The sequence below is a fragment of the Filicampus tigris genome, chromosome 6 (assembly GCF_054856515.1).
Source record: "Filicampus tigris isolate MCC_2025a chromosome 6, RoL_Ftig_1.0, whole genome shotgun sequence".
Classification (NCBI taxonomy): domain Eukaryota; kingdom Metazoa; phylum Chordata; class Actinopteri; order Syngnathiformes; family Syngnathidae; genus Filicampus; species Filicampus tigris.
The window spans coordinates 26,721,868-26,739,000 of record NC_141222.1 but is presented as its reverse complement, the minus strand read 5'-3'; the positions used below and the strand labels follow the sequence as shown (position 1 = coordinate 26,739,000).

The 17,133-nt window shown below is 43.8% G+C and overlaps 1 protein-coding gene across 11 annotated transcripts in view; it reads left to right on the top strand.

Moving 5' to 3' along the window:
- Positions 1-15,611, top strand: part of cacna1ab (calcium channel, voltage-dependent, P/Q type, alpha 1A subunit, b) — a 93,514-nt gene extending 77,903 nt beyond the window's left edge. For 6 of the 11 annotated variants that reach the window (XM_086033490.1, XM_086033481.1, XM_086033482.1 and 3 more), the window contains 5 exons: positions 1,504-1,617; positions 4,160-4,195; positions 8,403-8,613; positions 9,109-9,344; positions 9,990-15,611. In XM_086033490.1, coding sequence (XP_085889616.1) covers positions 1,504-1,617; positions 4,160-4,195; positions 8,403-8,613; positions 9,109-9,344; positions 9,990-10,721 — 1,329 coding nt within the window. In that variant the 3' untranslated portion in view covers positions 10,722-15,611. The remainder of the gene's footprint in view (positions 1-1,503; positions 1,618-4,159; positions 4,196-8,402; positions 8,614-9,108; positions 9,345-9,989) is intronic. The other 5 variants (XM_086033485.1, XM_086033486.1, XM_086033488.1 and 2 more) reach the window with 3 other exon arrangements.
- The last annotated feature ends 1,522 nt before the right edge of the window (positions 15,612-17,133 follow it).

The window sequence follows — 17,133 nt, the reverse complement described above, 5'->3', positions numbered from 1 at the left end:
GATATATTCATCACACAGCCACTGGAAATAGAAATGGAATTCAATCCAACTTGCAAGCCAGCGGGAGCTCAGGATTTCACGACACGCGAAACGTGGTTGACTTTTGTCACAAGGCGACCGCTTTTGTCCACATGGCGCCGCCATAATCAACAAAAACTGACATATGACACAGTGTTGCTTTAATATTATATTTGAATAATGTCTGTTTTTTTCCAAAGATCTAAAGGCATATATGAAAATCAAAAAATGACATTACAAGAGTTTTTTGTTTTGGTTTGTTTTTTAGGAAAAAACAAGTTGTATTAATACATTCTTAAAGTCTAAATGGAGTCTAACTTGTCTCAGAATTTACATGAATTTTGAGGAAATGTCCATTTTCATGGTAGAGCACTTGAATGGGAGAGAAGCCTTGACTCGGTAAAGTGAGAGAAGCCGTATTTGTGTTGAATGTTGTCTCCAGCCCAGTGAGCCCTGTACAGGATTTGTGTCACACTGTTTGAGTGAAAACCCGACGCTAGCAACATTAGCGTAGTTCAAAGTGCAAACGTGTTGGGGTGGCGATTGATCAGACGCACAAACGCAATTTTACACAATTCCCTCCGATGTGCGCCATTTGGCGGTAAAAAGGTTTGTAGGCTTCAGAAGTAGCTAGTGTGCTAGTAGTGCTTTACTTTGGTTGTATTTTTCTTGTTTAGTTCTGTGCTAGAGGCAACAGCGAGTGACCTTAGGGCCATGCTTTCTGAGAGCTACATTAATAAGGGATTTATTTATTTTGATCTTTTTATACCATTTTTTTTATTATTTGTTATAATTCATCATTTCTTTCATTATTCTTTTTAAAGAATTGCATTGAATTGTATTTTCTTTAGTTTTACTTTTTATTTTTTTATTTAATTTTTTTCCATTTACTTTTACTGCCTTATATTTTATTTTGTAGTATATATTTTGTAAAAAAAATATATATATTAAAATATTTTGTTACTTTAATTTTGTTGTATTTCAAAGTATTACTTTTTTTAGTTGCATTTCATTATTTTATTTTTGGGTGTTTTAGTATGTTATATTCTCTTTTTTTTTTCTTTATTTTAGTAGTATATATTTTGTATGGTTGTATTATTATTATTTTAGTTTTATTTTATTTCTTTTTATTTTTTTAAAATTCCTTTTATTGGATATATTTTGTATTAGATTGTTTATTTGTTCTTATATATATATATATATATATATATATATATATATATATATATATATATATATATATATATATATGTGTGTGTATGTGTTTTTTTACATTTAGCTGGATTTGGTTTTTTTTCTCATAATGGAGCAGCCAAACGGTGCCTCCCGGTTGCTCGTCTTCTTCCAAATTGTACCTGCAATGTCGCAGTTGATTTGTGCTTCTTTGGGGTCAATGAAACGAAGCGTCCCTCCCACGCTGGCTATAGCGCCCCCCCGCAGGCCGGGTGGACAGCGGTCACGCCTCCTCTCGTTGTGTCCTTGCAGACGGTAGAGATGCGGGAGATGGGGCGGAACGGGTACTCGGACACCGAGCCCTGTCACCCAGTGGATGGGCACGGGCGCACCCTCTCCATGCCCCGCCTCTCAGCAGACAACCAAGTGAGCACCTCCATGACACCCCCACCCTCCACCACCACCACCGGCACCGCCATCCTCACACGCTTCTCCCCGCATGTGACGTGAATTAACTTGAGCAAGTCACTGCAAATTGACGATGTCTTACCAAGGGCTATCAGGAACACACTGAAAAAAACAAAATATTTACAGTGGTGCTTTAATTAAGACGCGAGATTCATTCCGTCCATGACTTCTTTCTTTACAATTTTTTCAAAAATTAGATATGATCAATAAAACATATAGAATAATAATGTATCACGAAAAAAAAAAGGATTCCTAATTTCTTTCTCATTTGTTTCGTAACTAGTCTGTAACACTTCCCACCTGTTTTCCGACTTTGGTCACGTGACGTTGGCAATGCGAGCCCGAGGGCATTTTGACGTCAGTTTCAGTCGACAGAAGAGGTCAATGCTGCGTAAGGTGTCAGCCTCTTTGGATGACTGAAAACGGGTGGATTAATCGGTTTCATTTTTAATCCATGAATGCAATATTAATCACATTACAATCAATGCGCTTCACAAACCAACATTTAAAGACAAATGAATTACGAGGATTTAAGACGTTTAAATGCAAAGTAGAGAAATAAAAAGTAGGTTACTAAAATTGCTGAAGGAACGGACAGCAAAAAAAGAGAATGATTTGGGAAAAAAATGATTATCAGGATAGGCGGTTTAGATAATGGATGGATTATAAATTATAGATATATCATTTATATTTAATTTTATAACATATTTATAGATCATAGAAAAGCTCTTGAAGACCGTAATCAAGGGTATGGGGAAAAAAAGTCATAATTTTAAACCTGGATTTTAAAGCATTTACACTTTAGGATGATTTCAATTCTGTTTGCATCTTATTCTGTTTGCGTGCAGCATAACAACTAAATGCCGATGCACCATGTTGGGGTGGGTAGTAATATAATGCCAATAAAGCTACATTCTCTCATGGCAAATGCTGTGTACTTTCATGAAAACAGTTGGGATCATTCTTACATTTTTGTTTTTTAATGACCCGATATTACGAGAAGCCATCTTTGTTCAAGGTAAAATGTGGTCATATTAGGGGGGTAAAATCCTGCATTTTTCAAGTTCAAACCTGTAATATTTTGTGAATAAAGTCGTATTCATGTGAGATAAGAAGTCGTAGAATGAGAATAATGATGTTTGAGCTGGACAAAAATAAGTGATATTTTATTCATAATACGTCACGATAATCTTTTTCAGTCTGGCCCGAATACTCCTTCGTAACCTTCAACTTTTTGAGAGACTTGGAATTCACTTGGGTCTTTCCGCTGCCACACTTCCTCCCCAACCACCACATCCAAACCCTCTCACACATCTGCATGGCTGTTCCCCTTTTTGCCGTACCCGAGCTGTAACGCCGAGCCTTGTCTTATGACTGGGTGAAGCAGCATGTGGTTCATGATTACTGTTATTATTCCGGTACGCTCTATTTAAAGTCAACAGTCGAATGTTTGGGATCAGGAGGCATCTCGATAACGAAACAATTGTATGTTTATGATCAGGAGACGTCAAATCACTCGATAACTGAAAATAATGATATCGTCGCTGTCCTGTGAAAAACACGTCAATTTTTTTAATTTTCACTTTAATGCGATTTCTGTAATGCGGGAACATGATTCAGGTAAAAATAAGAAAATGAAAAAAAAAATGGAGATAAGTGTTTTTCACATGACAGCGACGATTGTTTGTTCGTAAGTTTGGGATTATTAGGGCACCCAACTGTAAACACATTAGGGTCCAAACAATATGGCTTTTTTTTTTAAAACAGATTCCAATATTTGGCGGAATAAATGTCCGATAACCGATTAATCAGCCGATTAATTAAAAAAAATCTATAATTACTAAGGGAACGTCTTTTGGGTCGCTTAACGCTTACAACAACAAAGTTGGGAATTACTGGCATTGGACTCTTTTACAATACTTTAGTATTTCACTTTACAACAGAGAGGAAAATTTGGCATAAATCGGACAGGTTTTTTTGCCCATTTTTTTGGGAATGTTTGTTTCAATGTCATTACCTTTATCTTATGTTGTAATGTGTTGATGTGGGGCAAAAATCAGCCGATTTTCTCAAATTTGAAAAGGTCAAATATTGGCCGATTAAATCTGCTAGCCGATTAATCGATCGGGCCCTATTTTCACAAGGCGGCTAAACATCCCTTGTCAGGTGACTAACTGCAATCGAAATGATCGTAGATCGAAATGATATTGTACTCCAGTATCATTTCTAAGTATAAATCCATGGAATGCTTGTCTTTCCACTTCATTTCCATCTGATCCTTGGTGTGTCTGTCCTGTGCACAATGTGGCCACCTAGAGGTTGCCGCTGGAAATGATGACACACGTGTGCGTGCGTGTGTGTGTGTGTGTGCGCGCGCGCTCTGAGCTTCCTTCAATAACGTCTTCTTTGTGTGTTGCTTTCTTTTTGTGTTTTTCTGCCTTTTTCTTCCACGCTGACCACCAAACTGGTTTGTGTGTGTGGCTCTTTGTATGCTTTGCAGCGGAGAAGACACAGGCCTCGCGGAAATAACCTGAGTGTATGTACTCTCTCTCTCTCTCTCTCTCGCTCTCTCGCATTCTCGCTCTCTCTCGCGGGTCGTCAGCTGGCGCGTGCACGGCGGTGTCGTTGCGTTTGGAACTGCAGCAGGGCAGGACCACAGAATGTTTCAATGATTTTCGATTTGCCCGTCAATAGTTTTGGTAGTTTGTTGACCTTATTTTATCTTGGGGCCCATTGTTTGTATTTGCTTTGAATTTTTTTGTTTTGAATTTGCAGTATTTTACTCAGATGTATTACTTGCATCAATGAAATTGTACTTTAGATTTTTTATATTTTCATTTTTTGTTAATTTCATTTATACCCTTATTTATTTTCATATTCTAAAGCAGTGGTCCCCAACTCTGGTCCTTGAGGGCCTCCATCATGCATGTTTTAGATGTTTCCCTCCTCCAGCTCACCTGATTGAAATGCTCGCTATCAGGCTTCAGGGGCGAAACCTCAAAAACATGCAGGATAGGGGCCCTCGAGGACCGGAGTTGGTGACTCCTTTTCTAAAGTAATGGATTCAATTTTGTTCTATTCTTACATTCAATCATTTTACTGTTATTTAATTTGTCTTGTGTCATTTCTATATTTTATTGACATTTATTTTGTAGATCATTTCGGAGGTGCATTTATACGTTTAATGTTATTTTGTTCTGTTTGAATGTCTTTTTAGTGAATTTCACATCTTTATTTTATTGTTATTGCACTTTTTGTATTTCAGTCGCTTTTGTTTTTGTTTTTCTTTTTTACTTTGACTTTTATTATATTTAATTGTACAGCATTCACTGCATATTTATTGTATTGAAACATTTTTTATTTTACTTTTTTATTCTTTAGCTTCTGCTATATTTTATTTCAATACAGATTCTAATATTCTAATTTCTTACTTTTCATTTATTGTTTTACTTTGACTTTTTTTTTTACTGAAATGAATGTTTTTATTTGTTTTACTTGTATTGGTTTTATGTTTTAATTAATGAAATTACTGTTTAAATCGCTTCTTTATTATTATTATTATTTTTGCTTTGGCATACACCTGTGCTGTGTTTAGAATATTTTGGTGACCTTCCAAGACGGTCAAAATATTAGAAACAGCATTCTGAAAAATTCATCAAACAGGAGGAGTGACACACCTGGTGCAGCTCACTCTTTAAATCAAGCGCACCCAGCTTCTGTTCTTCCATCTTTTCCCATCGCCATCTTTCCATCTTAAATTCTCTTTCTTTCATTCTTTCTTTCTTTCTTATTTTCTTTCTTTTGTCCTTTCTTTCGTCCTTTCTTTCTCGGTGTGTTCTATCTCTTTGTTGTCACTTGTGAAGGTGTGTGTGTGGGTGTGTGGGTGTGCGTGTCTGTGTTTTGCTCTCAAATACGTGTTGCTTGTTGCATTGTGACGGAAGCGGGTTGAAACGAACAAATGCATGGGCGTCAGGGAATGGAAGGGGGCGGGGTTAAGGTGACAGGCATACCCCAAGTGGTGCATGACGTGGGTGCTGAGTGAAGAAATCGGTGGCGTCCAACGTGGGGACGTTCCAAACTTGGGATTTCATGTGCCTGTTTTGTAGACAAACAAACCAATGGCTAAAACAACAGCACTCAGTGGAGCAAGTAGACCTCCGCCAAGGCTGAGTGTCTTAAAATGTGTTTCTTTTTCTTTTCTTCTTTTTAAAAATTTTTTGACTGGATGTTTTAGTTAATGCCAAATGGCCGTGGGAAGTTCCAGGAACTTTTTTTTTCAGGTAGTTCCGGGAATTACATTTCTGTGACTGAAAAAGCCAAGAGTGGAGAGGAATGTTTATTTACTCAAATGCAAAAGGCTTCTTAAACATTCATCATTCATTCATTCATTCTTGCATTCATTCATGTATTTATTTATAGGTTTTTGCATGAATTTGATCCTTCTTTAAATTTTTAACTGCATTATGTATCGTTTTTATTGTGTTTTACTGTTCTCTAATATTTATTCTATTTAATGTAATGTAATTGAATTGAAGATTTATTTGAGCTTCCAATGTTTTTGTTGGATATTTTTTATTGTATTGTATTAATAGTATACTTGTTTTTTTTTGTAGTGTATTGTATTGCATTGCATTATACAGTATTTCATTTAATTGAATTTTATTTGATATATTTTTTTTCTCTCTTAGTTTATTGTATTTTATTATATTTTAGTGGTTGTTTTTTGTTTTATTCCGTTTTTACTTGTGCTAATATTGTTTTTGTTATTATCATCATTTTTATATTTTTTTAAGATGCTATTTCATTTTATTTTATTTGATGTGTTTTAGATTCTCCACTTTCTTGTTCTTCCTTATGTTTTAAGAATACCTTATTTGTTTTTATTCTTTATTATTTTCACTAGTTTTAGGATATTTAGGATATTATATTCTACCCGTTTTTTCAAATTGTTTGCATTTCTTTTACATTGGTTTAATGTACTTTTATTTACTGTTGACCGTTTAAAAAAATCATTGTAGTACCATTATTCTGTACTTTAATTTTTCTTCTATTTAAATATATATTCGCACATGAATGATTCTTTTTAATCGCAATTTATTATATTTTTGGTTTTCTTTGATTTCAGAACTATTATTTAACTCATCGATATTGTATTGTTTTAGCATTTTGTATTTGAATTCTTATCCTTCTATTTCATTTGATTACATTTTGCTAGCGGTTTGTCGTGGCGTAACAAAACCTGCGCTACATATTACTGAGAGACATTTAGCGTGACCGTTCCCTTCATGCGCATTCCAAGACTGCCCCAAGCGCTAGCTGGACGCTACTGAGTTTCTTGATGGTTTGAGCACATTGTTGTCGGCTGTTGTTATTTTGCGCCCGAATCCAAGACATGCGTGCGCCTTGTCCAACAGTGCCGCAGACGCGCTCTCTCTCTCTTGTACCTTGTGCATGCGGAGGCATGGTCACCACCGTCATGCTTGCTCCCCCTCGGCTTCTCCTCGTCCCGCCGACCCGTCCCACTTGCCGGGGAAGCATGGTCTTGAGTCCGTTCTGCCGCCGTGCAAATGCTAATGGCTAACGGTCGACTGCCGGCTGATGTTTCAGATTTGGAACGAATTCGAGTCAAATCATTTTTCCGAGCCAGATGGGTGCGCAAGCCAATGCTGAAATGTTCCGGTCAGGTTGGCGGACACCCATCTAGTTCCCCGGGAAGATCGCGTAGCCCTTTTATGCTGATCTGGTGCCAGTTCTGGTTGACAGCTAGAAAGGACTTCAAATAAGGGTTAGGGTTACAAATTAGTGTTTGAAGATGGGTTAGGGTTCTGAATTTGGGTTGCGAGCCTGGATTGGGGATTCAAATTAGGGTGTGAAGCCAAGGCTAGTGTTTTTAAATAGTGGTTAGGGTTTCAAATTGGGGGCTTAAGCCTAGGTTAGGGGTTTTGAATTAAAAAAAAAAAAACTCGAGCATTGATTAAGGTTTCAAATTAGGGTGGTTAGGGTATGTAAGATTGGGTTCAGGTTTCAAACTAGGGTTAGGGTTTCAGATCAGGGTAAATAGTGGTTTTAATTCTGGGTTAGGGGTTCAAATAATAGATTCAAGTATGGGTTAATGGGTTTCAAATTAGTGTTATAAAGCTTGGGTTCAGGTTTCAAAATTTGGTTGGGGTCTCCAAATGAAAGGGTTTCAAATCAAGGTTTGAAACATGGGCTAAGATTCGAGAGTAGGGTTGCTAACCAGGGTTAGGGCTTCAAGCCAGGTCTAGGTCTCAAAATCAGCCTGGAAGCCCGGTTTACTGCTTCAGACAAGGATTGGGCTTTGAAGGCTTGGTTAAAAGGTTTTGAATTCACGTTTTAAGTGTGGATTTGGGGTTTGAACCCCTTTCATGCTGAGCTGGAGGCAGAATTAGCAGTGTTTCTTTCATGTTTTTGTCACTTGGATTTACCGACCTGACAAAACTGGGCCAGGCTAGCATCAACTGTTCACTCAATTACACTAGTGGCCTCAAGCGTATTACGCCTAGAAAACAGATTGTGATGTCTGGACCGTATGTGGGTAACATGACGTATTATAGCTCCGTGTTTACCAAACTGAGCTCCGGTACCTAACCCTGTAACGGCACCAGCTCAGTGTAAAAAAGGGCGAACAAGAACATCACTGATCCAGACTCACAGCAACATCTCATCTACTGTTTGTCTCTCCTCTTTTTCCTCATCCGCAAACCTCCTCGTGGGTCCCCCAGACCATCACCGACACCAGTCCCATGAGACGCTCCACCTCCAGCCTGGTCCACGGGCGCTCGGGCCGTGGCGTCAGGCTGGACGACTACTCCCTAGAGAGGGTGTTGTCCGAGGAGGGACGGCACGGCGGCGGCGGCGGCGGGCGCCGACACAGGGACCGAAGCCACCGGACCTCGCAGCGATCCCTCGCCAGATACACGGACGCAGACACGGGTGAGTTGCCGGCGCCAGGTACGGTCCACTTTGTGGATCCTGGACCCTAGAAGAGGAACTTCTATGTCCACGTCAGTATGGAAGGCTGTGAAAGTCCACTAGAGTGCAGGGGCACTTGGGGGAGATGCACCGCGTTGTAGACCAGGCCTCAGCGGGCTCAAAATTTGAATTTCGGGTGTCTAAAATTAGATTTTGAAGCCAAGGTTAGAGTTTTTTAGTTGAGGATATATGTCAGGTTTGAAATGAGTTCTATCCAGCCTAGGTTGGATCTTCAATCCATGATAAAGGTTCCAAACCAAGGTTTAAGGTTCCAAGTTAGGATTTGAACCAAATTGGACTTTGAAGTGTTTAAAAACTCGTGAAGTTGTAAAGCGGTAGAAGGGAAACAAAAGTCTTATCGGAGAGCTTTGTGCTGTGGCCCCAGGAATGAGCCTTGCGGGTCTCCAGTGGCTTTGTCCGTACTAACCAGTTTTTTTGTCCCACTGACCCAACCAGGCCTGGGCACAGACCTGAGCACCACCACACAGTCAGGCGACCTGCCTCCCAAGGAGCGCGAGCGGGACCGGGGCAGGACCAAGGACCGGCGCCACCACCACCACCACCACCACCATCACCACGGTTCCATGGACAAAGAGCGCTACGACCGCCACGACCTAGCCCACCGACACTCACACGACAGACACTGGTCACGCTCACCCAGTGAGGGTCCGGATGGACGGGGACACAGACAGGTGGGCCACAGTGACACTCGGAATTTGGGTCCTCTCCGGGCTTTTGCGATTCATTTTCATAGGTAAGGAATAACTTAAGACAGACGCAGTGGTATGGTGAGCAGGTTTTCCACACAGATCGCAATTTCCGCCCGGTAAGTGGTCGCTGGGCCAAAAGAGTTTGAGAACCCTTGGTCTCCATATATTCTTTGTGTCCTGCAATTGACTAGTGACCGGTCCGGGGTGTAACCCGCCTCTCGCCCAAAGTCAGCTGGCGGAGGCTCCGGCTCACCCGCGACCCCAATGAGGATAAAAGCCCAGTAGAAAAATGGATGTGTGGATAGAATAGCTTACATCAAGCTTTGAAGCGGCGCGGTGATCCGTAGTCTTGCATTGAGCTCCTGCAGCTGTAGGCCAGTCCAGGGTTTGAAATGAGTTCCCCCCTCTTATGGATTTCTCTTTGGCTTCTTTCTTTGTCACTCTTTCTCTCTGTCCTTTTCCCTTCAACGTGACGTCGCTTCTCGGTGTGACTTCTTTGCCTCATCGCAACCTAGCGATCTCTGTCTCGCCTACTGCCCCCGTCCCAGCTCCCCACTCTGCTCCACTCTGCTCCACTCTGGTCTCTGTTGTGCCGTTTTGATTTTCCTTGTTTACATTTTGCTGTAGGGCAGTAGTTCGGTGAGTGGCAGCCCCGTCCCCTCGACCTCGGGGACCAGCACGCCGCGGAGAGGCCGTCGCCAGCTGCCCCAGACCCCCGCCGTCCCCCGTCCTCATGTCACCTACTCGCCCGCCGTCCGCAAGCCGAGCTACGGCCCCCCGGGGCCGGGGCGGCTGCGTTCTCCTTCCCCGCGACACTTCTCCCCTCCTGACCACGACAGGGCTTACCACCACCGGCCACCGTCCCGTCAAGCCTCTCCCCACCGCGGGGGTTCCTCGTCCAGGCACGGGTCGCCCCGGTCCCCCCGGCACCAGTCCCCCCGCTCACCCATCCACGGTTCACCGCGCTCTCCGCACCGAGGCCGCTGGAGCGGACCCCCGTTGGGCGACAGTCTGGAAGGGGACGGGCCCTTCTACGAGCGCGACTACGAGTACGAGCGGCATCACGAGCCCCCCGCGTACGAGCAAAGCCTTTCCCACGGCAACCCCCACCCGCACGCGGGCAATCCCCAGCCGCACCCCCGCTCGCCTAGGACTGCCCGCCACGGGCCCCCCCCTCCGCCCCCCCCTCACCCCCATCCACGTCGGGTGCCCAACGGCTACCGCTCGTCCTCGCCTTCTCCGCATCGAAGGGGGCCGCCCGGGGCGCCTCACCCGCACCACCGGCCCCCTCATGCCCGCGGACCCCGCAAAGGCTTGCATGAACCTTACAGCGAGACAGATGAGGATGACTGGTGCTAGCAACCGGATTAGGGCGGAAACGATAGGAGGAGAACAGCGACCTCCGGGGTTCTGGCCTTGCATATGGAAACTCGATGGGGGCGGGTGGGGGTGTAGGGTCCGGACGTCTGTCCGAGGACAACAGCCTTCAGCCCCTGAACTCTGTGAGTGAGAGTAAGGGGCAGAGGGGCAAAGGCGCTTCAAGCAGACTGACAAAACGGAAGACGGCCCGGGCCACCGGGGCCATGCTCCCCAGAATCCGTTGCCGGGATGCCGAGCTGCCGGCGGAAAAACGTGGAGCATGTGCTTTCAATAAAGGCTCCTGACGAATGGGACAGGCTTCCCGAGACCGAACCTGTTCGTCGCGATTGGCTGACTCCTTCTAACTTCAGGTGACTCGCTGGCCAGTCTGCTTCTGGGAACTCTCCAAGCGGGCTCTGCTGCCTCCGCTCACCTTTTTAAGGACCACATGGAGTTCCTCAGAAGCCAGGCCCTTCCCCCTCCCCCCAACCAGACCCTTACATGCCAAGCTTTGCCTCCAGACAAAAAAAAAAAAAAAAATCACCCTCAAGAACAAAACATTTTACATGAGGAGAAAAAAAAGGGAGTAAAACCACTTGATTTTGAACGTTTTTTTTTTTTTTCCCCCAAGGACAGAACCAGGAAGCTCCGCCTATTCTGCAAAAACCAGCCAATCCCAGCGCTGGCTGATATTTGATGAGTTTTATCATCTCTGTTTACTGTTACAGACTCTCTCTGTGCTGGTATGACATCACTTCCTGTCTGGTGGGGAGCATGGGGGGGGGGGATGCTAAGCTCTGTGTAAGCCCCACCCAAGCATAGCCTGACAGGAAGTGACATCACGTGGCAGGAAGGGCGGAGAAGAGTAAAGAAAGGACAGACTAATTTCTTCAGTATTTCTTCTCTTGATTACTTCTTGTTCTTCTTCTTGGACACCGGAAACTCGGTTCTTCTGTTCTTCTGTGTTCGCTCCTTTGACCTTTTTTGGATGGAAACCTGCATGATTGATTCAACACATACTAGAGAGGAAACCGAACCCCATGTTTTAGGACCTTGGGGTTGGTGGGGTGGGGGGGGGGGCTCGTTACGGGAAACTTTGCATTTACGTTTAAGAAAAAAAAAAAAAAAAAAAAAAGCTCTCTTCTCTCTTCAACTGTTTCTCTCTTTGACGGTTTGTTTGCCACCTGGAAGTAAAAAGCAGCCCTTGTGGTTGGGTGTCTGTTGGGGGGGGGGGGGGGCGAGTTGGGTGGGTTTGGGATTTCGGAGGGTTCGCCAAGAGAGAGACGGGGCGGAGGGAAGTGACCTTCTACCGCCCGGTATTTAGTATTGTTCATGATGATAGTCTTGATAAAAATGTCCATGCAGAATGACAATGATGTTGATGATTGTTAGCACTGTCGCTGTAGAGTTGTTGTCACGTTCTTTGTTCTCCCTTCAAGTATGCCAAGTCCATCGTGTTTACATCCTTCAAGTCAGGGGTGTCCAAACATTTTCTTCCAAGGGCCGCATACAGAAAAATCAAAGGCTGCAAGGGCCGCTTTGACAGTCTTCACATTTTCCTTTATTTGAACACTTGGGATGTAACGATTGACTCGCGCCCCGATTCGATTTTCGGCTCTCGATTTTCGATTCGATTCGATTTAAGAAGAAAAAAAAAAAAAATTTGCTAGCATGCTTGACGTTTGGCGCAAATGCATAATTGGATCTACACATTCAAAATGTGCCGTGCAACTTGCAGTGAAAATATGATTCGCGACATCGTTTTTCTAGATGATTCTAATCGAGGCCATTTTCGATTAATCGAGTCGATCGATCGGGGCGGATCGATGATTTTCGATTCATCGTTGCATCACTATTTCCATACAATCCGTCAGTGTCGGTAGGTATGCGAAAAAATGCTATGTTTGTTTGATGTAGAATTGATATATTTGTTTTATAAAACCGCCTGGTGATAAAGCAAAACCTCAAGGAATTTTTCAGGGTTTTTGGGTGGTCAGCAGCCCTGTGTCCCACTCGAATCAATCCGCCCCTCTGCGGAGCAGCGGCATTTTCCGCCCACAGAAGAAAAACGAGAGCAACCTGGGGTAGAGAGTGGGGCCGACGATGGTCGAAATTCATCGCTGTAACGTCATTATCTTTATTCCTCGGGGCTTTGTGAATAGACGTTTTCTTCCTAGTTTAGCGATGTGTGATTGGTGGAAAACGAGTTAGTGAGAGATGAGAACTCATTTCCTCTTCCTCTTCTCCTGCCTTGCCACCCAGTGTAGTAAATAATGTTTTTACAATGCAAATGAACAAACAATTGCGAATATTAGGATAGGATGCAGGCCGCTAAAAAATGGACATCGGGTCGCAAATGGCCCCCCCGGGTCATAGTTTGGACACCCCTGCCTTACGCTGACGATCCCGGGTCAACCGGGCAGCAACGTTTCAGGCCGACTCAGGGGGGAAGGTCGGGGACTTCTTTTGGTTCTCGGACTACCGACGCCCAAAGATGAACGCGGTTGTAAAAAGTGTTGTTTTGTAGCGTTGTCGGCAAACTGAGCAGCACAACTGCCCGATTTAAACCTCCGCTTTGGACCCTTCCCCCTTGTAAGGACACGTAGACCACTTCTGGTCCCCTCTGTGCCAACGGTGACCTCAGCCCAAGCCCTCCTCTCAGGTCTGGACTAGGTACCAGGTACCAATGCGAGGTTGTAGCACAGCCGAGTCCCCCTCTGCCTAAAAAAAAAAAAAAAAAAAAAAAAACGCCATCAGTATTCAACAGCCACTCGGCTTCCGTTCGGACTAACCTTGGACAAGGTTTTAACCGGACACCCTTCTTTTGGTCCCGCTTTATATCGAATATTCTAGAACCAGATTATGGACAGCTGGAGATGATCTCCTGAGTCTAGGTATGATAACCGTAGCCGTAGTCCTCGATAGCTTTTTGGAACCGGTTGCCGCTCTTGAAATTGCACTCTTAGCCATCCTAGATCTCCCCAAAACCCATAGTCCACGTCTTTTGACTCTATGCAGACCTCCGTACGGTTCCCGCGGGAAATGTAAGACCCCCATCCCCCCTACCCGCCCGATGGAAGCCGCCAAACGGGTGACGGTCGGCACCACTTGCACACTTAGCCCACTGCGATTACTCCCCCAAGCCCCTCCCCCCCCCCCCAATGCATCTGTTGCCTCCCACTTTCTCAGCACTACATGTGTTGCCTCCAAGGCCAACGAGTCGAGCACAGACATGCGAGATATTTGCTGCTGTTTGGCAGGGAAATGAAAGGGCGCACACACACACACACACACACACCGGAACCTTGTCTGCAGTTACTTCCCCCAGAATCCTGGACCCCGACAGAGCCGCAGTGCCTTCTGTTCCCAAGTCACATTAGTCGTCGGCCACCCATTCCCTACCGCCCGCTGTATCGGTAAAGATCAATAACGCGATGTCTTAAAAGTCCCAGTGGCTCCCTTTCGGTGGCCCTGACGCCGCGGGCCCATGGCGGAGCGACACAGCCGAAGTTACCACCTTGGATTTGTCCGTGGCGGGGGTAGCGCCCCCGTGACGAAGGGATTTCCCCATGCCCCCGCAAAAATCCACGAGTAATCGAGAGCTCGCCACAAAGACGTTCATGATTACCTATGAATGCCACAAGATGACGGCAAAGCACCACTTTTCTACTCAAATGGGGCTTCGGCCTTTCTCATAGAACTTCCTGGCCTCGCTTCAACATAGCTCCTCGGCGCCAAGAAACCGTGGCGCCAAAGCGCTACGTTTATGTCGGACAGGACTTTGGCCTAAGCACATAAACAGCAAATCGGCAAGTTTTTCAACAAACGACGCAGGATAGGTTCCGATTAAAAATCCGCAAATTGGTGAATTTGCGAGAGGCGAATCGTCGCTTGTGCATTCTCACAAGAATTACAACTTTTCATCCCAACAAAGTACGTCTTTGTTCTTGTCGTGATTTATCTTGGAAAAGCAAGACGTTATTGTTGCAACATTACAACTTTTTTTTTTTTTTTTCATTTAAAATTGTATTTATTTATTGTCAAATGAGTTATTTCCCCCCCCCGCAATTTTTTAATTGTTATGCCATTTAGGGGTAGGCCTGATACAGTGGTACCTTGACTTAAGAGTTGAATATGTTCTGTAAATTTATTTGTATCTCAAGTTGTGAGTGAGAGGCGAGATACGCACGGCAAATCGGATGGGCAACATTTTAAAAACATTTAGCCTACGAGACCTGATCAGTTTTAAGTTGTCATGGCACTGTTGACCACTAGATGGCAGACATCCCTTGGTAGCGCTTCCACCTGTTTGGAATGGTGAGATGTTGTCAGCCTTGGTTGAGTTTGCGGCACTTGGGGGTCACTTGAGGAGAATGGATGTTCCTGATTCGCACGCAAGTCACGGTTTCATGTTAAAAGCGTGCGACTTCATTTTTAACGCGACAGTTATTGAAGACACACATGGAATCAAGGATGGATGACGCAAAAATACTTCGATGATAATGATTAACAACATCATGATGGAAAATCCTCAGCATTGCACGCCACCATTCATCCTGGGAACCGAAATGCGGCGGACAAAGTACAAAAGTACGCAAACAATTTTTTTTTTTTTTTGTATTGACAAGAACCGTTGACAGTTCGTTGAAAGTGCATTATGTTGCCCATCCCTGGTCTAGATAATTCCTATTATTGTTGATTTGTTTTAAACTGCATTCCATACAACAACCGGGCTCTTTCGAAAGGTATTCGCGTAGGAATAGCACTTTTTTGTAAAACGGGCCTCTACAGAACCCTTTTCCTCTGACCGTGTATTTGAGCAGAAGTACACCAACTTGTGTCAAGGTAACACTGTACAGAAGTTATTGTTTAGTTGGTGTTCCGATTTTGTTGGGGGGGGCGGGGGGGGGGGGGGATAATGGAGAAATGACTCCCCCGAAGTTTGGGAAGCCCTTCTGAAATCATCTCCTTTGCTGTTTGCGTTGCATGAATTGGGTTTGGCGTGTGTGGCATTGCGGGTCAGCGGCGTGTGGACAAACGCGCAACTTTAAGGGCTCTTTGCAAAACATCACGTGGGTTTTCTTGTACAGTTTTGAGTGCTGCCAAAAGTCCTGCTTATGTAGCTCAAGCCACACTTGGCGGTGGTCTCCCCCCGTGTACAGCATTAGATGTGTGCATGCGTGTGCGTGTTGGGGAGGGGGTGGGGTTACAAGGGTTAGGGGGCCCGTCCCGTCTTGGGGGCGGCGGGTGTTTTTAAGGGGCGTTAGTTAGGGGGAGGGATCAGCAGTAATTTTACAACAAAAAAAAAGGCACTGGACCTCCACGTCACCTCATGCTATGATGTCAACACCACCATGATGTCACCACTAGGGCCCGACAGATTAATTGGCCGGCCGATTTGATTGTTATTATCGATTTTCCAAAAATGGACAAAAACGAGCCGATTTTTGCCTTGATTCCCCCACCCACATAATAATAATCATCAACCACATCGCAACAGATGTCAAAGATAATGACATTCAAACACACAAACACAAAATCATCGGCATGTCATGAGATGATTTTTTTGCCATTATTTTCTCTCTGTTGACAAGTTCGACCAGTAATTCATACCTTTGTTGTTATAACCGTCAAGGGACCAAAACAGATGTTATTTAGTCATTGTATAATCATTTGCAAATGAATCGGCCGATTCGTAGGTTATCGGAATTTTACTCTCCCAAATATCGGCATCGTTCTCAACAAATCCCTCAGGCCCGAGTCATCCCCACAGCCCAGATGACGTCATCGCCAGATGATGACGTCATCGCATCATGGCATTCACGACTTCAATGTCATCACCGCATGATGTCTCAGCCACATGGAGGCATTCACTTTGTGTGTGCGCACGTGCCTGTGTGTGTGTGTTTCAGTAATATTTGATCAGCTGATTGATGTGTTATTGAAAAGAAAGCGACATTTAGAAACAATCAATTAAAAAAAAAAATACATATATATATATATATATATATATATAGCATCCTGATGGTGCAGTGAAGACAATATTGAAAAGCATCACATTTTTTAGCGCACTTTAGTACCTGAGTCCACATATAGTTTATTTTTATTTTCGATTACTGATTGGGGAAAGTTATTTTTTACATTATCTGCAATTTATTTTTCAATATATTTAAGAATGTATGTGTTTTTTTTTTTTTATTTTATTCATCTGTTGTAAATACCAATGTCATATTATTATAGATTAATTTGAAACTTGTTTTATGTGACAAGTTTCTCCCCATTTAGTTTTTGGGCTTTTTACAACTTATTCGTTTGACTTATTTTTTATCTTCTCCAAATAAGCCCCAAAACACGACAAATGACGCACTTTGATGAGGTTCAAAAGTAGTGTGTGTGTGTGGGTGTGTGCATG